Here is a 23,557-nt window from a genome sequence, read left to right as displayed (position 1 = left end):
TTGGTTCGTCAGCGGGTTGAAATGCAGATAAGCAGATTCAATCAGGTGTGAAACAGAATCTCAGGTTGTGTGCATGGCACCGTAGCCATCCATCAGTGCCAAATGGAAATGGCCTCTTGTTGTCAAACATGCTCTGATTTATCCACTTGTGCAGATACAATCACTTTGAGCGTTTTTAATGACTTTTGACATTTCAAAAGTGCTTGGTGTCTGTGCTGAGGCTAAGAGGTTTTCCCTGTGGTGAGAGCAGCGGGTCTTAAGTCAGTCACGGAATCATCCATTGAGGATCGGTTTGTCCATTTGGGTCCATTTATGTCACAGAGCAAGCTGGAAGAATGACCCCAAGGCACTGCCTCCGGGCTGATCACATGCTATGTGTGTCTTGCTGTTGTATGTATTACTGAGTCCAATCCAGCTCCCTGTTCCCAATATTTTCCTAAGCATACCCCTGTTTGGAAACAAGGCTAATGTTTTCACTGCTGTATACGTTTGTAATCTAAAAACGTGAAGGCATAGTTGTGTTGTCGTAAACTCTTCCTGAGAGAGCAGTCGTTGGTACAGTGAGGACGGAAGGTACAGAAGAGACACAGCACAGATGATAAGGTATGGTTGAGATAAAGTGCAATGTGTGATACAGTTGTCGGATCAGTAAGAGAAATAAATGCATCTTCAACCTCAGACTGCCTGTTGGTTTTTTTTAAAGAAAGGGTCACTTCACCTTTTTTTTTTTTTTTCCAGAAGCAGCCAGGCACCCTTGGGACCTCTCAGACATTCCTACAGGTCTGTCTGTGTAATAACTCTGTACTGACATGGGTTAAAAAGGGCCACAGAGATGGTGGGAGTTCCACATCTGGCATGTCTGTACAAGTGAGCGGAGATAGAAGTGACCGTCTGTCTGCTGCACACGCTGAATACTGCGAGGAAAAATACAATAAAATAGAGAGCAGGCTGTTATAATGAACACTGCCTGTTATTCTTGCAGCATACAGCCCACAGTACTTTAACTCAAGTGAAATGTTCCAGTACTATTCAGTGAAACCACCTTAACCTTTAAGCAGATTTAATACTGAAGTTCCCAGACACAGGAGACTTTGGGTTTTGTTGCAGTGCCGTCTTCCTTGTAGCTCTTTTAATTTCCATCTCAGCAACTGAGTCCAAGAATAGACACACCACAGACGATCCATACCGAGTTTAATATCACTGAGAGGGCTAGAACAATGATTTAGAACCACTAAATAGATGCTCCACATAATCAACTTTGCATATTTGATGTGCGGCGCTCTCCAGAGTGGGCCGGCTTTCAAATGTAAATTTTGTCCACAAACTTAAATCATTTAGTGCGTTTTACTTGAAGCGTATCTTTGACAACAATAAATCACAAGGTTGCTGCATCCATTAGCAAATTGCTTTTGCGGTAGACGGCTGAATAAAAGGAGCGAGAGGCGGAGGGAGTGTGTGCGGTGGCAGCACTCTTTTATAATCAACAGTAACAGTTTCAGAGCTTCAGTAGCCAGACACTGCGGCACACGGACACCCATAAACCTCTGGTCTCATACATCACAACAATGAGCCCATTGATTGGCTGGCCTGGACGGTGGGTGGAAGGCGCTGGCTCTAAGTGATGCATGTCACAATCATCTTTGAAGAGCCTCTGTTCTTTCTGTGGCCCTGTCACACTCACAGACCCGTCCGTGTGTCCATGAGACGCTCACCACAGCGCTTTCAATGGGCGTCCTTCATGCCTCACAGTTTGCAGCCAGCACACACTCGCTGTCTGCTACTGCTCTCCATCTCATCCCCATTCTGTCAATCTCTCCCTCTCTCTCTTTCTCTTTCTCTCCCTCTCTCTCTCTCTCTCTTTCTCTCTCTTTCTCTCCCTCTCTCTCTCTCCCTCTCTCTCCCTGTCTCTCTCTTTCTCTCCCTCTCTCTCTCCCTCTCTCTCCCTGTCTCTCTCTTTCTCTCCCTCTCTCTCTCTCTCCCTCTCTCCCTGTCTCTCTCTTCCTCTCTCCCTGTCCCTCTCTCTCTCCCTCTCTCTCTTTCTTGCCCCCCCCCCTCTCTCTCTGACACACACACACACTTGCTAAGACTTTGGCCTCGTCTTTTTGCTCTTTGGTTTCATTTGAAGAGTTTTATTGTATTTGGATAAGTGCAGGCTACAGTATGTCCAGCCTTTCAGAAACTACTATCAGACAGAGTAGCCAGTGCTTTCATGAGCACAAAGAGAGAGACAAGAGGGGGAGAAATGGGGCCAATTAGAGGCCGAGAGCGAGCACTGTCTTCTGATACTGCTGGTCTATCTGTGTGTGGTGTATGGGCACGCGTTCATGTGTAGGTGGATCGTCTGCAGCTTCTGTACAGGAGGTGATGAGTGTAAAAAAGAGACTAGGAAATCCATTATTTCTATTTTGGTGGCCTACATTACTGGAAGCGGGCTGAAATATGAATTATGGAAATGAGTGTTGGTGGTTTCTAGCCCAGAGCCTTTGCTTTAAAACCGCCATTCCTCCAGTGATCAGAAAAAAGCCCTCAAGAGGAGATTCTTGGTGTTTGTCCTGAGTATCCATTGTCCAATGAGGTTTTTGCATGTTAATACTGTCAAAGACACTGAGTGGTTATTGTCTGGGTGGACCAGCTATACATTCTCTTACACCTGGCAGCTTTTATCATTTCGACAAAGTCATGCTGGTATTAAAACGTGGAGGAGAAGAGAGAAAGCGGAGGCTTTTGAAAATCATACCGTGGGCTTTTTTTTTTCACATGGTGGTACGCAGTGAAATGCGACTGCTCAACTCTACGTTCTGTATGATCAAAGTTAGCAGATCAAACAACTCAACTGGCAGACAAGTGAGTTACCTATCCCAAGGCTTCAAGAGATGTGTCTCAAACCGTGCAATTACTCATTGACGATGTGGGAAAATCTCTAACTGCTCACCGGAGAGTTGTTAAAGCAGCTGTCCGACACTATTTGCCGTCGTTGTTTGCAGAGAGAAGCGTGTGTGCCGTTACAGCTCTTTGTTGACTTGCTCCTGTGTCCTTCCTGAATTCACACACTTCGTATCTTTACAGCTTTAACCACATCCCTGCTAATTAACAGGACAATAAACATGCTGGCTCCCATTAACTGTGGCCACCACTGCATATTTCCCCAGACGGAGTCTGACTCGTAGATAGAGGCTCTCTCTACTGCACGATATGGTAATCAGCCTCCTTCATCTCAAGCTCTCCATCTTCTCTCTGTGTCTTCAAAGTCAAGTAGGGGACCCTCTCTCCTCCCGTCCCCAGGCTCTGCCCTATCTCCACCTGCAGGTAGCTTAATCTATCTTCACTCCAGAGGTTTGGCACGTCGCTACGGTGCTCACCAGCCAATTACTATCCATTTCAAGTGGAGGGCTCATCAAGTTTGGTGTCATGCAGAAAAATGTCCACATCCTCTTGACCTTCCGTTTGTCCTGATGCATCAAGTGCTAAGGCAAACAAGAGAGGGCGTCTCTCAGTCTTCGGGTGGGTAACTCATCATGGGAGTGAATAATGCGCAAAGAAGCGGGACTGTGAAGCCATGCTTTAAATCCGTCTCAAAGTGCAAAGGAGTGTGGCAAGGCTCTGGAAACACTTTGGGCTTTATGTGGTGTGGAAACGCTTTATTTCAGAGGGAAGTGTACAGCACTAATCCGACCTGCAGATAATAAGACCCTGTGTCATAAATCCTCAGAAAACTAAGGCAGTTAGGCTCATATTTGTGCTTTCCGTCAGGGCACGCACTGTTTGCCACTCACAGGGGATTGTCCCTCTATCCTTTTTTTTTTCTCTTAAAAAACTGAAACTCATAATATGGTCTCTTAAACATCAGCTGGTCTCTCTTCCTGGTATGAAAACTCTGCGCACAGATCGTCCCTCAGAAAGACAGTGAGAGCAGCAGCCGTCACATTTTTGTCCATGCAATGTTGAGAGGCAAGAAAAAAAGTCAACCATGATTTAATGAAAGCTCGACTGAAGGAACACGACGAATATGGAATAATTATAAAAAACAAAAACAAAACAGAAGTTAAATGAGGGAGGATGTGTGTTGTTTTTCTCGGGCCAGTTGCAGAATTAATGTTTCACCTTTGGGTGGTTTGAACAGCAGTGGGTGATGTGTGCGCCCAGCTGCTGGTCTGAGACAGGCAGTAGTTAGGCACGCCAATCTGGTGGCCTCTTTCAGCCTGCCAGTCTGCCCGGATCTTCAGGGCTCCCCACCGGCCCCCTGTGCTCCGTTGCGCTCTGGCAGAAGAGCTAATTAAAACAGGGCTAAATTAACAACACATTCACTGGCTAGCCTGCCTCGCCTGTTTGACTCCCTGCTCCTGGCTTCTTCTTTTTTTTTTCGTTGTACCTCACTGCACATACAAACACACACACACACAAACTCCTCCCTTTTTCTCTCACCCTATATCTCAGTGAGGCTGCATACTGCGGGAACATGTGTTTACCTTAAGGGGTTTTATAGCGATTACACTCCTGTGCTCTCACTGCCTGTTTTGTTTTCCATTTGTGTGTTTATTTAATTGGCATTCAGTGTGCTGTAATTCTATTAGTTCCGAGAAAGGTCAGGGTCATAGGGGATTGGCTTCTGGCAGACTTGCTTGTGAAACACGCAACACTCTAACCGCTCCATACATACAGAGAGATAATTAAAAAGGGCCACGTTGGAACCTACTTCACGACCTTTCAGGGAAGACAATTAAAAATAGAGAAAAGCCAGCGGTACTAACAGCAGCTCCGGATTTTAATCAATTTTGAAAAATGTAGCATGGAATATAAATGTTAGTTCCCGCTGTCTACACTGAACAGAAAATCTTAGTTATTTTGAATTCATGATTTCTCTGTCAAATAGTAACATAGTTGAATTAAAGATTATAAAACACTGCACAGAACAGAGTCCTTGGCACTTTCAGAGACAGTTTTCAATAATGCTATTTCCCAGTGAACACCCATCCGCTCTATTTGCAGCTGCTGTTCCTTTTGTTTCTTAGTAACCACATTTTCTTTGGACACCAACCGGACATATTTAGAGTCACTGAAGAAGGTCGTAATGCTATATCACTGTCAAATGAGCTGTAAATCTGTCTGAGATTGTGTGCACTGAGAAACTTTCCTGCTGTCAGGTCATCGTTCAAATTACCCAGGAATTTTGAAGTATTAAAATTTTAAACTTCCATAAAGTGGCCTACATGGCCCGGCTGCTTTTGGCTGTTAATAATGAATGAAGACGAAGAGATCAGCATGTGTAATAGGAACTTGGCTGCAGACATGGCGTGAGCTGACTTTGTATTTGAGGCGATCCGTCAGCACGTCTGCTGACCCCGATGAGCACTTCTTTAAATTATACAGGATGAGCTAGAGACACTTGATGGAGGCTCGTCAGGCCTTCAGTGCGTTTGTGTCGAGGAAAGCTTCTATTTAACAGTTTTTCTGCGTTGACTCCGACAATTACAATAGGTACTGGAACATTTATTATTTTGCTCTTTGGTGGATATTTAAAATTACTCATCAAATCTAAATTCTGTCAATTAAATGTCACAAATCAACATTAATTATGTTAAGAAATTGTTTTTACAAATGCTGCTCTCGTTTATTTTGTGCAGCTCTGCCACATTTTGTACTTTCCTACAGTCTCTTCTTTTTTTCCCCGTCATCCACCTTCCTCTCTGTGGATGGTGCTGATTATGGTTAATTATGTTGATGAATGGTCGGGCTTAGGGTACTCCATCAGCATTTTATAATCTGTCTCCTCACTGCTCTCTTTATCTCGACTTGGCGGAGACAGTGTGCAGGGCGGTGAACGCGCTGCTGCGTGGTGATGCTGCTTTAAATGCTCATACATGTTGTTCTTGAACTCTGACTCAAACACTCGCTCACAGAGGATGTAGTCTTTGCATGGTTGACAAGTGTTTGCAGATGAATTCTGTTGGCATGCTATTCTGCCCGTTAGCTAACAGCGACAATTAGAAGCAGGCCCTGCAAACATGACACATCATGTGGCAATTTTTCTTCCATAATTTGACTTCTCTCTTTTCACTGTGTCCGCTTGTCGTGATTGGCATCCCAGCTGCCCATTGTGATTTGAATTATTTATGTCATTTATATCACATTTTACACAGTTACAGGAACAATGCACAATGTCATAATATGTCTGCCATGTGCCAGTTTAGCCCCCCCCCATGCATTATTATAATTATTATGCATTTAAACAGGTCAGCAATACTTAGCAGCTAGCAAAACACATAAGATGCCACAAAGCAGGACAACAAAACACAAATATGTAAACATTTATTTGTTTATTGGTTTCTCTTTTTGACTTTAGCACGCTGATGAAAATGAGATTTTTTTTATTCTCACAACTGTTTTCTTCAGATTTCTCATTTTTTCAGTTGAAGGATTCTCGTGAAATGTTGCTGAGGTGGAAATAAAGCAAGCGTTGCACATAATTAAATGTGATGTGCCGAGATCGAGCGTGTCTCATGAAAAGGCTTTACAGGATAAAAAACCCAAACTGGGAATTCTTGATGATCTGTTCTTATTTCTAAACACTTTGTCCTCTGGTAGTCTTTGTGTAGAAACCCTGGAAGAAGCTGCGTGTTATTTTTAGCTGCAACACATTGGTTGAATAAATTGCAAACCAGCCATGCTTCTATTTTAGAGTGGACCGGGTCCTCTTCTGACATTGCTCTTGAGTGTGCACTCTAACATTCAAGCAAGGATTATGCCCCATTCCCAACCCGCCTCGCTCTTAATTGGCTTAGATGAATATCTAAAGAGCTAAAGCTGGGTTTAAGCTACGCAATTAGTCGAGTGCTGTTATTGAATTTACATGGATGCCACAGATACTGATTGTGTGTCACAAACACCCTTTAAATCACAGCCCATATGTGATGGATACTTTACATACTGTAAAATGTTTATTTATAGAGAAGAGGGAGCACCAAAGAGGGAGTTGGTGCGAGAAAATTGCTCGAAATTCAATATGCTGTGCAATTATCATGTGTAATAGCCTGTAAAATCCTAATATCTATTCAGCCACTTGGAAAGGCACAAGAAATAGCCTGACCACTTAGCCCACTTTCTCTGGCCCCTTCCTGGCTATGACAGACGGCCCTGTCTGGAGAGCAGAAAGGAATAATATAAGCCATATTTCATTCAAACTTCTCCACGTATATCCTCATTCTGTCTGTTTAACAGACTTTCCCTACCCTACCATTCTGATTTCTCCAGAGGGGTAATGATGATTACCTTCAGTGGATCAGCAGAGGTAACAAGCTGCAGCCTGGAAACAAAATGCACTTACCTCTCTGCCCGCTTCAGCTTTTTGAAAGAAGGTTTCGAATCAGCTGAAAGAAAAGTTGAGCACCAGCTGAGCCTTATAAGTAGAGTATGAAGTCCTCGATGCAACCCTCTGCCCTTTTGTTCCTACTGTGAACTTACCTTTCCAACAGCTGTCTGTGGGAAACAACATAGGCAGTGTATTATATTCCTGTCCTGTACTTGTGTGTGCATGTGTGTGTGTGTCTGTGTGTGTGTATTAGCATGCAGCATCAAGGCTCTGCATTTTGCACCTACTGTATAGTGTTTCTAGAAACCTGTCACAAACATACCCGTCTCTGTTCATTTTGTCACCTGACATCTTCTGTCAAATGTCCCCATGGGATTTCCTAAAAAACATATTCCCACATTTTCCCTCCTTTCTACAGGAGAACCAGCTGCTGCGAACAAAAGGCCTGAGACCAACAAAGTTAGAAGAACACTACTAATAGTTTTTTTTTTTTTTATTATTTATTTTAAGTATGAATTAGCTACCACTAATGAAGCAGGGAACACTTCTACAGTCGCTGCTCTCTCCACTTAAATCCCAAAGCCCACTCCTACCAACACCATCATCTTCCCAGCAGGTCACTTCTGAAAAGAGCAGGGAGCGCCTGTCACCTTTTCTGGCCCCCTGATAAGCTCTGATTTACTTCCTCCATGTGGGTCAGAGAGACTTGGGGACACGCAGCTTCTAATGCCTTTTGTAATTACAAATGCTTGACTGCACTGTTTCTGCTTCCCTTCCGCCTCCCCTCAATCACGAGGTGGATGTTGTGGCTGTGCATGCAGAGTGAGTGACTGTTGCTGAATGCATACTGTACACACAAGCATGAACAAACATAATCACTGTCTTTCAGCGCCGGTTATTTCTCTTACATCCAAGCAAACACTTTTAAATGGAAAAAAGAATTTTGTCCTCCCAAGTGCATGCGTCTTTGTGTTTTCTCTCCATCAATTGTAATGCCCTCCACCACCTGCAGTAATGGATCTCCCACCGTGACTCCACACTCTACAGGGTGAAGGATTCAGACTGCAGAACTTACTCGTGCATTTCTTCCTTTTTTTTTTTAGAGAAAAGGGAATATAAAATTACCTGCACACACTTCTGTTTTGCATATAAACCTGTTTTTTATGATAATGCGGCTCGGAGGAAGGGAAGAGAAGAAACATTTTTGGAAACATTTTAAGTGACAGAAAATTTGATTTGTTTATTTTTACATCACTAAAGGGAGAGATGATAAATGACCCAATACGTAGAAATAACGTTTGTATTAAAAGTGAAGTCAGTGACTCCTTTCAATACTTAGTTTTAAATCTCAGTGATCATCAGATGAAACAGTTCAGTAAGGTTCACAGTCTCACACTCTGCCTTTGTTGCAGTGATTATAATCTTAACTTGAAGACCTCAAGGGAACGTTGGGGTCACAGTATGTTCAAATTACATTTAATGAATTTACATATTTATGTGTAAAAATTCCACATATTACACCTTTAATATTGGACACAGTGGTTTTCATGTTGTTGAGAGCGCACAACGTTTTCTTGACTTCCCCTTGTATTCATCTATGACCCAGATGTCTGTTCTTCATCACACTTGTTTGAATCCTACAGAGGCAAAAGTAAGAGTTATTCAGTGTGTGTGAACCGAAGTCCATCTGCCTGTTTTAAGTTGCGATGTCTGTTGTCTACCTCTTACAAACCTTATCCAATGGTGTCCCACCGAGGCTTCAGGGTTTCCTTTCCATTGACTGAAACTCTGACAGGTGTGTCATTGTACAGGTTTTTTTTTTTTTTTTGTGTAGCTTGGTTTCCAATCACATCCAACTTTATTTGATTAAGCACTTTAAAACAACCACAGCTGACCGAAGTGCTGTAGAGTAAAATAAAATGACACAATACGTTAAAAGGTTAAAATGAACGATAAACTAAAACCACTCATCACCTCTGTGGAGCTGTGCGTTGTTAAAGTAAGTTTATTATGTGATTATCAAGATCATGTCCAGGCTACACTGTCTAGTAGTAATTGTAGCAGTTCTCTGTGTGTGTGTGTGTGTGTGTGTGTGTGTGTGTGTGTGTGTGTGTGTGTGTGTGTGTTCAGTTTTACGCAGCAATACATTTTCTTTGACATTTCAAAAGCTCACTTTTCTCCCACTCATGAGTTCTCTGCATGTTGAGCACATTAGTCAGTCCCTCTCAAAGTCCTTGTGTGAACGTGTAGAAGTTATCATCAACGCTGAGGGAAGACATTTCTCTCCCCAGCTCTGCGTGTGTGTGTGTGTGTGTGTGTGTGTGTGTGTGTGTGTGTGTGTGACTTTGTGTGCAACCTTTGTGCATAAAGCTTCATTCTTTTTCTGTTTTTTTGTGCTGCCACACTATATAGCCATTACTGCAAAACATCAGCGGCACAGCTGGCTGAAACTCAGGACTCAAAAGGTGATTCCACATCACCTGACAAAGAGCTCTGCCCTGTCATCACTACTGACCCGTAGCAGAGAAGGTTAGAGTTCTCCTTCTCCTCACGATGTCTTGAACCAAGAAATATCCGGAAACACATCGGCTTCACAAATCTTATCTTGGATTCTTTATCCTGTCTAGGATCCGTCTGTCCTTCTCAGAGACATAATATTTAATGGTCTCAACACTCTCCGTTTGTTAGCTATTCCAAATGAGTTTTTAAAGGACAGACCACTGTCCCACATGGCTTCTATGGTTAGCTTTCATCTTTCTACTTGTCTCTTTCACTTCACTTTACCTTCACCTAACAGAAACTGAACATACAATATTGGGCTTAAATCTGCCTCTGAGGGCGATCAAAGGGACACAACGTACGAGATTAGCGAAGGACAGTTTTTATGTTATTTTATTTTTTGCTTCCTCTCTTTAACTTGTTCTCTCTCTCTTTCCTCTTTCTCACCTGTTTCCTCGCATGCTTTCTCCTCTGCCCTTTACTTACCCTTTCTACTCCTCTCTCTACATCCCCTCCATCCGTGCAGCCCTGGTAGCTCTGTGGAGTCCAGGCCCTCTTTGATCTGTAGTCCAGAACACAGGATGAGAGTTATCCGCTGGCAACAACAAGAACATCCTATTAGGAGCTGGACAGAGCCTTGACAGACACTCTGCTGCTGCTGCTGCTGCTGCTTGGCCCTGAACGCACACAGCCTACTGCTACTGATGCTGCTGATGCTCTGTACTTCCCCCCAGCTCAGGGTGGGCATTACTGGCTCAGCACACTTGACACAAAAGTGCAGAGTTGGGTTCACATTGAATTAATAGATGTTGAAATGCACTTTCTGCGACCCATTTTTTGGGTCTTCTTGGTAGTGTAAGACCCCGTGTCCAGCTGGTGTTCTTTTCTGAGCGGGAAGCGTCTTTTTGAAATTGTTGTCAAGGAGTAGAGAGCGTTTGCAGCAGCAGGCAGCCGGAGTCAAAGCAAAGCACCACATGACCTTTCACTTTTCAGAAAGGCACCGTTGATGTCACCTGCGCTCTTTTCCAAACGGATGAGATTCTCCATATTTTTGATTCCGACTGATCGTGTCTTGCAGCCACGTCCTCTCCTCTCCATGTCTGCTGGGGTAAAAACGATCTCAAATGTTAAACATGCAGTGATAAACAATGAAGCAGTATCAGTCATACAGTGTTCAACAGACTGTTGTCATGGAGACAGGACAGGCATGCAGCACTTAGACTCTCAGCGCAGGAACGTTTGATACGAGGTGGACACAGAGCCTCAGTCGAACACCTGGCTGCCCTTACAGGTGAAGTAACCCTCCAGACACTTTGGTAGTGACTCTGTTCACACACTCAGATCAACTACTTTTACTTAGTTGGCGCCTGTGCAACAATGAATTAACTTAAGCTGTGGATGTTCAGTTCATTTCTAACATTCAATATTATAAAAATGATGTCACTACAAAAGAAAGGCACAAATTGATTATTTACTGAATGAAGTTATTTGCCTCCACTTGTTTTATTTCAGCCGAGCTTGAATGTCTTTTACGAGTTTCCACTTGTGATAAGGTTGGCAGCCTACATCCAGTACAAGAATTCACCTGGTGACCAGTCCGTCCCTCTCGGATCAACCACGGAGAAACGTTCAAATCTTTGCAATCATTTGGAGGATTGTATCTTTCTTTATGGCTCCTTTTTCTTTTTGTTTATCCAGTTTGTGGTTAATAACACATTAAGAGTCACAGCAGTTTGGTAACGCTGCCTTGTTATCTTAAAGAGACCAACCATTCGTCTTGGTCTCTATTGTTTTGGTTTCATGCGCACAATCAATAGAGCTCATTCATCACACATGCTCATCGAAAATGAGCAGATTTGTTTGAACGTTTGTGAAGATTTTTCACTACAGTGTGAGGCTGAGAAGCAAGATTTATCAAAACTCTGCAGGCACTGGCTGTTACAGTCATGGTATTTGCTTGCTGAAAAAGCATTATTCCATCCTCCTTATCTTCACTGTGCATCTGACATGAACAAATCACACACACACGGCGACACGCGCACATAGATATATGCGAGTAATTAATGCATGTAGACACACGCACTCCTGCGCGCTTTAACACACACACACACACAGCGACACAAATTCTTTCTGTGGTTTCTGTTTCCGTCACAAACAACCAGTGATGGATTGGTCCCTTCCATTTTAAACAGGGAGAAAACACATGCCCCCGGGGACCCTTGTGTGTGGAAGTACTTTGAAGTGTCCACATTTAATTCTTCTGTATGATAAATGAGAGGGGAGCTGCAGTTGTAGCCTGTGAGGAAAAGCTGGGCTCGCTCGTCGAGGGGAGCGGTAACAAATGTAGCGATAGCTGATAAGCTGACTGTGTCTCTTGCTCTTGCTTGTTGTTCTGCTCCCTGCAGACCCCCACAGCCAGATAACAAATCCATCCTATCAATCAAACCCATCAATGATTGGCTGCAGATTAGAGACAGTGATTTTGGGGCTGATTGGAGGGGAAATGCTGATTACACCTCCCTCTCTCTGCCTTGATTACACTCTGCCTGTGTGTTGTCAAGCTCAGCTGCCGAGCTGTAATCACTGGAAGCTAAGAGCAGAGGCCGTGGCTCCTGAACAGACAAGACACAGACACAATCGCAACACTCGCTGGTGAGCTGTGACCACTGCTAGGTCATTGCAAAGGTCTGTGTCTCACACTGTCAGACCATCTGTGATCCTTGCTGCACATCTGTGCAGACACACACATCACATTGAGATGTGGAAAAATCCAGCTTCTAAACCTTTTGTCTGCCACCCCCCCCCCCCCCCTCGAAACCTTGTTTTGTTGATCACCTTCCATGTTCCTGCCTCCTCTGCTTTTCTCCACAATTCTGGCCTACTTCCATTCCCGTGACAGGGGGCCCTTTGCTGGAGTGTACGCACAAATACACACAGCAGGCACAATCCTAACGTTAGCTTTATTTAGCTGTTTCACCTTTAAAAGTGGAGCAGATTCCAGACTCACTCTTCTTCCTAGCATTTCCTTCTTCCATAGACGGCTGTGGATCAGTGGGAAGAGTCTGTGGTTTCTAAACCGGAAGGTTGAGGGTTTGATCCCCAGCTCCTGCAGCCACATATCACAGGTGTCCTGAATATGACACTAAACCCCAAGTCGCTCATGCTGCAGCGTCTCATGCCTCGTCTTCCATGAATGTGTGTGAATGGGATTATTTAGTTCTGGTGGTCACTTTGCATAGCAGCCTCTGCCGTCAGCGTGTGGCGTCAACGGGTAAAAGCGCTTTGAGCACTCGGAAGACTAGAAAAAGTCATTTCTATTTCTCTGTGCCTTTAACAATCTGCTCAGCCCTCCTTCACCACGTGTTCGCCTTTTTTCAATCAGTGCAGTGGCAGAGGCCAGCCCAGGACTCCAATCGTCGCTTTGAGAGTACTTTGGGAAAGCTCCTGTAACAGAGGCCTCTCCTCGTGTCCTATAAAACAAAACGGAGACTTGAAGAATGTAAACAAACAAACTAATTGCCAAATATGAGCAATCTTTCACTGGAAAGCTGAGGCTGTGTACGGCAAATTAATTGGTTTTGCTTGTTAATAGAAAAAATAATTGTGATGGGTTCCCAGCGGGAGCACAAGAACAAAACCAGAAGTAGTCTTTGTTGCGAGTTTAAACACGGACACTGCTAAACAAGATGACCATTAATACACGTTTAAAAAAAAAGGCTTCCTAAAATGTCTTGCTAAATATTTGACTTGTATTTTTACCCTCATGGTAACCTCATTGGTTTAAAACAAAAAAAGAATGATATTTTTTAACTTAAGTGTAAACAGAAGCATGATCTTAACAGGAACCCAGTGTGCAGAGGGACTGTTTGTTTTGCCCTGACTAATGTTTGTTACTCTAATAATGCTCCACTGGTTATAATCCTCAGCACACCATTTGGGATTGCTGACATGACGGTGTGCCTAAATCAAATTATTTCCATCTGTGTGTGTGTGTGTGTGTGTGTGTGTGTGTGTGTGTGTGTGTGTACGTGTGAGTAGGCTCACATCAAACTCATAACCGTCTCTGTCCTGCTTTTGAACTATCTTTGAAGCTCCAAAATTGTCTCATCCAGCTCGTGTTAGGTATCATTTCAATTGACACCATGCACTCTACTACTTGTGCGTTGAATTGAGCACACTTGCATGCTTGTTAGATGGAAACAGCTGTCAGGGGAGATAGCAAGAGTGACTCACTCCGCTTTCCCCCACTTATCGTTTGCCTATTCCAGTCTAACTCCTCTGATTTTGACCTTCAAGAAACTCCAAATATTCTGTTCTTTTTCTCCATTTTTCTTCACAGTGGTTGCACATACACATAGCATGTGATTTTTGGGCCACAGGTGTGCAGTGCACCTGTGGCGTTGTTGGAAACAAGCGAAGATAAGGGTGAATAAATTATTACTGTGTGCTGTTTGCAGCCTGCGAGTGACAGTTGGAAATTGCTGAGAGGTTCTCCTTTTAAATATTCTCTCAAAGGAAATTGACATCTGTTCAAGAAATAGTAAACAATTTAGGAGTGTTCATGATGTAAATTAATTCAGAACAATGTTCCATAAGCACTTTTCCTTTGAATTATTGTCATTTATTGGTGAGTGAACCTTGAGAGTTAAATAATTTTTTCACCAAATGGCTCATATTGGATGTTTAAGTCTTGTTCAAAGTTAAATTGCGGGCCTAATTGAGTCCAAACTGCACAGAATGGAGCTGGTCATTAAGAGGCCAACCCAGAGAAATAGCTGTGCCCCTGAAAGGCAGAGTGAATGGGCCCTCTGCAGGGGCCAATTAATTGTATTAGTGCATGTGTATTGGATCTGTAGCAGGCGTGCTAGCCTCCTGGCTAACAGCCACATCCTTGGCCTGGATCCGATCACCTTTTGGAGCTGATTGAAAAATGTTTGTTTATTGCTGCCTCGGTATCAGATGCCTGAGCCTCTTTGCTTCCTCTCATCCTTGTTTTTGTGGAGCTCCTGGTACAGTTTAGCACAGTCCAACATTACTGGTCTAACCTTCAAGTTCAACAGACCCGCCCATGACGTTAACATCCCGACACAAAGAGACAGGGTTGTTCCCTTGTGAAATAAGCAGCTTTAAACAAACCTTTGTTATTGTTGCTTACATTTATGATGGATGGGCCCCTCATGCAGCTGAGCACCAGAAAGCGTTCCCGCCTTTTCCCTCCTTATAGACGGCCTTGGTCATGAAGCCGTCTTTATGGAGGGTTTTTAATGTTAAAAGACCAACTATTTTTTCTTAACAATGCTCATTAAGCACTTTTCCATTGGAATTATTGTCATTTATGGCTGACTAAACCTTGTGAGGTAAATACTTGTTAATGTTAAAAGATAAGAGATTAATCAATTGGATCCACTGAGTTCATGTCTTGGTTATTGTGATAAAAGCTGCTACTCATTGGAGGGATCCTTTACCTTCACCGCCATCAGTAGGAAAAAGTTATCAAATGCCTCAGTTCAGAATTTGCTCCACCATTATTAATCATTTCAATAGATAGTCAGGTCAGAAAGTGGCATCCATCTTCCATAGAAGCATATTCCGTATTTCATCCTGAGATCCCAGGAAGCCAGAGAGTGAGTGTCAAAAACAACAAACATGGCTGTCAGAAAGATAGTGGTGCCAAAATTCTCCAACACAAATAAAATGACAACGTAGCAGCAGCTCCTCCTCATCATCCCTTTTTTTTTTTTTTCTACCCTACAGATTGGGGCTTTAGAAGCTGACACGGTTTCTCAGAGTGACATCATGACAGGTTTAACCATGAAATCAACATCACACTGGCGACTGATGGGAATGTTGTCGTGGTATGTTTTGCGTGTTATTTCAAGCGTGTGTCGATTCATGCCTTCCCTCCTGAATCCCCCCGTAACACACAGCCTTTCAATGCATATCGCTTTCCTGAGTGTGAACATCTCTTAGATGTGTTCCACACTGTCGACACACTGTCGCATGCGGCTCCTGCCTTTGTTTTGTCTTTCCTGCTACATTTTCAGCAGGACCAATGGATCTTTGGCTGTAGTGACTGTGCACTGAATGACTCATATTGTGTGAGTGGCAGCAGTAGGAAGCATGTTCTCCTTTTAAAGCTGAAAGAATTGACAGCAGCTCGTCTGCCAGCTGATCTAAATACAGAAACATTTACTTGCGCTAACATATCGCTGAATCCAGGTCAAGCGATTATGGCATCATTGATTAAAAATAACATCCCTGTCAAACAGATGACGTTTCACCTTTTTTTTCCTGAGACATGCTTTAAGAAAAAAAAAAGTTAGAGCTAAAGCAGTGTTCTTTTAATAACAACAACTATTTCCCCATATAGTTTCTTAAAGGACCAATTGAACATTTTTAGCACCTGGTATTTCTGTTCCTACATTCTGATCAATTTATTCTGGACCCATTTGTTCCCTTTGTAGTTATCATGTAGCTCTGTGTCCTCTAATGTCTGTCTGGACAGTTTGCTATGATAGGTCTATCTGTGTGTGTGTCTGTAGGGAGGGCACTCGGAAATAGTGAGAGTTGGCTGAGAAAAAAAAAGCTTTACATGCGTTTTTGAATGAGCGTAGAACGACAACGAGTAGAATATGTGCTGTTGCTAGATTCTGCAGTCTCTCTACATTTGTCATTCTAATCCATCTCAATCTAATATCAGCCTTTCCGCACCTTATATATGTGTACTTACACACACTCCCCACACCATGTGTCCAGCTAGTGTGTATTTAAAGAGACAGCCTGCTGTTTTCCTCCCTCTGTCCCCCGTGCCTGTCAGGGGCATCTAAAACTGTTGTTTAATGAGCACAGGCTCTCCTCAGGCTCCATCCCAGTCTGCTTCTGCTTCTGTGTGTCTGCTGTTGCAGTGCTGACCAGAGGAGACATGCAGGTCTGTGTCCCAGGGCTAATTGCTGCTACTTGGCTGATAGTCTTTCTTTGCTCCGCTCTCATTGACTCCCCGGACTCCAGGGGGATTCCCATAGGCACCCAAAGACAAACAAACCTGGGCGGACAATCGATAACGGATGCAAGACTTACCGCTCAGCACAGCCGCTGATTAAGATTCCCTGGGAATGTGTGTGCGTGCGCGTATGTGATTGTGAGTGTGTGCAAAGGTGTTTGCTGATCGTCCCCACTCTGTCAGTGCTAACGGGAATCTTCAGTCTGTCCCCAAGTGCTTGTTTATGTGTTTTTGATTAAGAGCATGGCAGAGTTCAGAGGCCTCACAAAAACAGCACATTACTGCTCCCAGGAAATTCTTCCTACAACAACTTCAAGCAACAATATGTTACTTTTCCACATTCGAACAGCAGGTCCTCTAACCCAAAAGAGTTGTTTCTCTCCTTAGCAGTCTTGCTTTGTAAGTTACTACCTTTCCAATGTAGTCATTTAATAACAGACACATACACATACACATACTTCACATGCAAACAGGCATGCAGATGCTGGCAGGGTCATATTTGCACATACACATTTTGTCGATTGATGTGCTTCTTTGTCTTCTTGTAACGTCTTTGAGAGACTTCAAACCAAACCACCCCAAATCAAAGTGTGTCATTATCAGTGTCCTCAGGTGCAGCTTTCCTTTGTTTTGCAAAATATGTACCAGTATTCTGTTTGTGATAATTATTGTCACATCATTGGAAAACATACTAACTATGTTTAAGCGTTTAAGCAAATAGGTGATAACACAAATACTCATGCATATCGTTAACAGACTGTGTCCTACAATGCAGCTTAACATTTGGCCATAAAATCAAAGTCATTTTTGAGGTTTCTCTTCTTTTACCTTCAGTTATTTATCTCAGTCAAACCTTGACTTAGGTCTATTCACTCTCAACAGTGTTATATAAACCCTGTGCCTTGAAATGTTTACATGACAGGAAGCGTACACTGTTAATCTCAGTGTCTATTCCAGTCATCTCTTTAAGTACAGTACAGTGCCACTGTGTATCATTTTGTTTTTGTGAGCAAATTAAAAAGGAGTGTGTGACATCTCGTGTTAGTGTTAGCCGTTTACTGACTTCGGTTAGCAAGCGCGCCTTGTCCTCTCCGCCTTCTCCCTCATCCATTTGCCTGTCCTCGCCGTCTCTCTGGGCTCATGTTTGCTTTTGTTCTCGACTTGAGCCCGACTGACTCACAATGATGATCTTGACCAAGCACAGGAAAAGGTCAAGGTTGGCCCGCAAATTGCCTCAAAGCAATCAGCCTTCCCTCTCTCTCTCTCTCTCTCTCTCTCTCTCTCTCTCTCTCTCTCTCTCTCTCTCTTTGCGCTAACAGTGTAAGCTCTCTGTCGCCATCTCTCCATCTTTTTCCCTTTCCTCCTCTGTCTCTGTGTTTACCTTGGGGGGAAATGTGTGTCAGGCAGGATTGGCAGCAGGAGGGGTCTGCCCTGCTTTGAAGTCTGGGCTCTGACCGGCGGCTGAGCGAGGGCCGGGGACTTGAAAGCAGGGAGCGTCACTCACTGGGTGACATTTCAGCACAGACCGGCGTGACCTAGCAAGGGGGGCTTGTGTGTGTGTGTGTGTGTGTTCATTATAGTATGTATATATGTGTGTGTGTGGACAATGAGTGAGTGTCTCCTTGTGGCTTCAGCTGTCCTCAAGGACTGCCGGCTGCTGGGGGCTGTTTGCCTCTGCACCAAAGGGATTACCTTCCATTACATGAAAAACAGAATCACCCATTCAACCTCTAACCCCTCGCTCAACAATAGTGCCATTGGGATGTAGTGCTACAGCTGATACCCGTGTTATAAATACACACTCGTTAACTAGATCTAGTACTCACAGATATTGCATGAGCTGTGGCTATATGAAACATTTTGATGGGATTTTCAGAGCACACAAAGGCTCAAGGACGGCCTCCTTTGGGTCAGCTGTGCGTTCCAGCTCGGTGTTCTTGAGTGGCTTTACTCTTGATGGCTTCACACACATGAAAGGCTTCGCTTTAACGTGTTACGCCGTACCCTCACACTCAGCCGAGCGACATCAAAGCCCGCCTGTAGCCTCGAGCTGGACAAATGTCTTCATCCGCCGCCTGATTGTGTGTTTGTTAGTGCGCCTTTCTGTCTGTCCTGTAAATGGTGTAAACAGGTGTTAACATGTCAGCCCACAAGATGCCACATGCCGCTGTTTCATGATCGCCGGAACAGCTGTCCCCTGCCATTGTGTGTGGGTGTGAGTGTGAGCTCATATGTGTTTGTATTAGTTTACCGTGTGGGTTATAAAAAGCTGCGAGAGGAGCCTTCGGCCTTCTTATTGTGCAAAGCCAAGGACAAACAGTGAGGAAAGGGCAGAAAAATAAAAGCGAGCTTTACGACATTTACTGATTTCCTTGAGATTTTCCATCTACCTTCAATCTCATTGTGTGTGTGTGTGTGTGTGTGTGTGTGTGTGTTCTATCGTTGTATGCTATCATGCACAGGCATAGGTGTGAATCTCTGTGAGCTTGAAGGTGATTTAGTATAACATGATATTTCCTTCAACCCATTGTCTCCATCGACAGCCGTGTGTTTAAACGTATGCCCTTGAGCAAAGGACAGGAGAAAGCAGCGTGCCCCCTCGCTCTCTTTATGTGTCGGTCTCTATGGATTAAAGAAGCAGCTCATAATGCCTTTAATGTTAAAGGTACATTTCTGTCCTCAGGTGGAGATCGAGAAACTGGACTACCACTTCTTCCTGCCTCTGTTCTTCGATGGCTTATGCGAGACTGTTCATCCGTACGAGTTCTTCGCCCGGCAGGGGGTCCATGACCTGCTCGAGCACGGAGGCCCCAAGATCCAGCCTGTGATTCCCCAGCTCATCATCCCCATCAAGAGTGAGTCTGGGAGGGGGTCTTCTCTCAGGGGTAGCACGTCACATGAAACATAGCTGCTATCCAGGCTGACCCCGTGAGTGTGTGTGTGTGTGCATTTTATTTTTTAATTCATTCTGTTCCTATCGACATTCATGGGATTCAAATTCCAAATGTTTTCTCAAGCTGTCATTACTGCTCTAATTTAAATTAGATAAATAATAACGTCAATTTTCCGTGGTTGGAGCAGGTATTCAATTAACCTACGGTCTTTTTCACTGGCATGAGCTTGACACATTTTCTATGAGAAAATAATTTCTGCACGAGTGATTGACAGCCAAGTCATTTTCCTAGTCAGAGTGAAGCGGCAGATACTACATAGATTTTTACGCATCGCTTTTTTATTATTTACCATTCTGCATCATTACGTACCGATTTACTGATCCAAGAGACATCTCCACATTTGCTTATAGCGTTATTAGCTTTAGCAAAAATGAGCCTGATACAAGAGAAGCTAATAGCACGCACGCACACACGCATACACACACACACACACGCACACACACACACACACACACACACACACACACACACACACACACACACACACACACACACGTGAGCACGAATTAAAGAAGAGGCTTGTGTCGCCTTTTTCTGAAGTGAATGTCAGATAAGTAAACAGGAGAATCGTTCATACTATCATTATAAATGTTGACGAATTGACATAAAAATGGATGAAATGGTCAACACATAATGTCTTTAATATAAAATAAAATGTTTTTTATGTTATGACATTATTTTGAATGCTCTGACATTGTCTGCATTCATGCAGTGCAACCAGAATAGAGGCTCAAACTGATCCCGGAATAGACTCACCTGTCTTCAACACTGTAACAGATTCTAACATTACCACACAACAGACCTGTGACAATTCCTAATTTGGTTTTGCAGTCGCAGTGTTCCTATTATTACTTTAACCCTCCGGGCAAAGTGTCCTTGTTTTTGCGTCGCCGGAAGAAGTCGGTTCTAAAAGCGTGCCTGATAATCTGCCATGTGCGATGTGGTGACATGCTACATTTAACTGTGTCATAGCGCTGGGCCGGCCCCCTTCGTCTACAGTCTGACGCGTTCAAATACGGACACACACACACACACACACGTTGGCAGATGGAGGTGGGTGGAAAGGTTGTGTCCAAGGGTGGAGTGGTTGATTCCTTCAGAAATAGACCTCAGGATGTACAGTGATGGAGACAGGAAAGGTTTCTTGTGTGACAAACACAAAAAGGATGAAGGTACAGGGAAGTTAGAGGAATGCTGCCACACACACACACACATATACACACACACACGCTGTCTTTTGTTCGGCGCCGCTGCCAAGTGGAGTGTCAGTTTCAAAGTGGGAGCCTTTAAGTGGCGCTCGGTGAGCCTAGGATAGTGTTCATGTCATGGACAGTTGGCTGTGTGTGTGTACGTGTATGTGAAGTGTGTTCTGTGTTTGTGTGGAGCTGTCCGGACGTCTGCGGAGGCAGAGGGGCGTAACGGGCCACAATAGGCAGCACTGTTGGGAACCCTGAGACACTGTGACAAACTGACCCTGGCACAAAGACTGCTACACCGACCCACACACCCCGAGCACACAGCGCACAGTCGTACACATCTCACAGTGTCACACTTCTCCATCTGTATTTGATCATCTCCAAATAATGAACGTAGGATTTATTTTCATCAGCTGAGATACACTGAAGGAATAGTTTGGATCCTTTTGATGACATACTTAGCACAATATGTTGTTCACAGTTGCATGATTGAATCTCTTATGAAGATGGTTCAAGTATTTTTAGGTCCATTAGGGCTGCACTAATAACAGCAATTTAATGAATTTGCAACATGAGCATCTGCAACACACAAAACGACTTCCTCAGTTAGAATGAAATAGACAGTTATTAAAGTGAATGTGCCACGCTTTCTTTCCCAGCATGCTTTCATTTTGCTTATCAGATGGAGCATTACCTCAGATTAATTACTAATAAGGGAAGTCGATTGGATTCAGAAGGGCGATGTTGCAAATACTGTTAATGTCGAAAATGTGCAAAAACAACATAAACAAAGGCAGTAAAGGTTTGAGATTAAAATACAGGATGCACGAGTGTTTATTTCATACACGTCATATAAAATAAATGTAAATGTTTGATGTCCCTTTATCGTGAGGCCTTCACTTTACATATGAGTTGATCCGCTGAGTGGCCGGCCACTTGCTAACATCGTCAGGAGTTTATAAATTCAAACCCCTCAGCACTTTTTGTCATTTGCTCGTGGGAGGCCGGAGCAAAGGTGATGGTTATGCTCCTCATGAAAAAAACACTCTTTGCACTGATAATGGAATTTTAAATGGCCTGCTCCTTATTAACTTTCTTGGTTTATTAAAAATCAGGTCTGTTTCTCCATCCACAAGGCAAAGCCGCCAGTCCGTGTCTCTGTTGCAGATTAATTACTTTTCCACGGAGCAGGGAAGAAGAAGGGATGGCGGGAAGAGGAAGAAAGTAAAAAAGCCGTCTGCAGTCGAGAATGGCAAGATATATATTTTTCTCCTCTGACGTTAATACATCTTCAATGTGGCTGGCAGGCTCTTATCTGCAGAGCGACTGAGTCACGTCAGACCCTGGTGAATTTTGATGATGACTGCAGGTCACCCAATGAGAATACACAATGAGGAAGACTCGGCTGACATTTTACTCGAAGGCCCTGTCCTCGGTGACTTAAAGGCTGAACTTTTCCTTGTATGCATACTGTGCCTTTCATCCCACGCTGGAAAAACTATCTGTCATGAAGACAGAAAAAAAAAGATAGCAAACTAGAAAAGTATTGTAATGGGTACAGTATCGTATCCAGTGGTGTGTTTGCTTTATATAAAAGTTGTTTCCTGACTGGGGGGGCTGGTAGTGGTTGATGTGTGTGCGCTCCATGTATGGAAGCTGTTGTCCTGCAGACGGGTGGCCCAGGTTCGAGTCCAGTCTGTGACTCCTTTCCTGCATGTCCTTCCCAACCCTCTCTCTCTCTCTCTCTCTCTCTCTCTCTCTCTCTCTCTCTCTCTCTCTCTCTCTCTCTCTCTCTCTCTCTCTCTAGCTCTCCCTCTCTCTCTCTCGCTCTCTCTCTCTCTCTCCACGGTTTCTGACTCAGTCCACTTTCCTGTCTGCGTGATGGCACGAAAAGCCCCAAAATAAACCTTAAAAAAAAAAACTTTTATTTTATTTTTCCCCGAATTGTGTATTTTGTAAGAATTCTCTTTAATGCGATCAGAAGCTGAAGGTGAAGAAAATAGTCAAATTATTTAATAAAAGACACTAATAAATCTGTAGAACAAGGCATAAAAAAGAGTCTCATTCAGCTCAAGGGTAGGACGGTGATTTTAGCTGAAAGGGTAAAATGTGACTGAGGTGCTGTGGTGTGGTTTCTCTGGCCTGCTTAAATAGAGAGGAGGATTCAGAGCCATGCTTCCATTGAGCCACAGCTGATTGGCATAACATTTGCTCAGCTCTGAATCAAAATGAGACTTTCATTATAAGAAGATCCTCAGTTACGCTTCGGCATGGAACATCTCCTTCTGATCCGAACGGCATATTTATACAATTCACAGCTAAACTCTCCGATGTGCCGCCCGAGCTGCGACTCGCAGGAAACAGAATACAAGGTCACCATTGTTTTAAATTCACATTGAATATGAAACGGGGACTATCACGAATAGATTAGTACTTTATTCAGACGTGTTCCAACACAGGTTTTATACCAGCATTAATACATCAGACCCCCCCCTCTCTCTCTCTTTTAATTTTTTCTTTTCTCTCGTTTTTTTTTCTTCTTCTTCAGGAAGGCGAGAGTGTCGATGAATAATTGAACAGTCCCGCGGTCCAAATGTCACAG

The 23,557-nt window shown here is 43.6% G+C and overlaps 1 protein-coding gene across 1 annotated transcript in view; it reads left to right on the top strand.

Annotated features, from left to right (window-relative positions):
- Positions 1-23,557, top strand: part of pacrg (PARK2 co-regulated) — a 106,409-nt gene that overhangs the window by 35,665 nt on the left and 47,187 nt on the right. The window contains exon 3 of the mRNA XM_079369413.1: positions 19,489-19,660. Within this exon, the coding sequence (XP_079225539.1) occupies positions 19,489-19,660 (172 nt within the window). The remainder of the gene's footprint in view (positions 1-19,488; positions 19,661-23,557) is intronic.

The sequence above is a fragment of the Symphodus melops genome (assembly GCF_947650265.1).
Source record: "Symphodus melops genome assembly, chromosome: 19".
NCBI lineage: Eukaryota > Metazoa > Chordata > Actinopteri > Labriformes > Labridae > Symphodus > Symphodus melops.
Note: the sequence above shows the minus strand (reverse complement) of the source record. Positions and strands in the feature narration are given on the sequence as shown.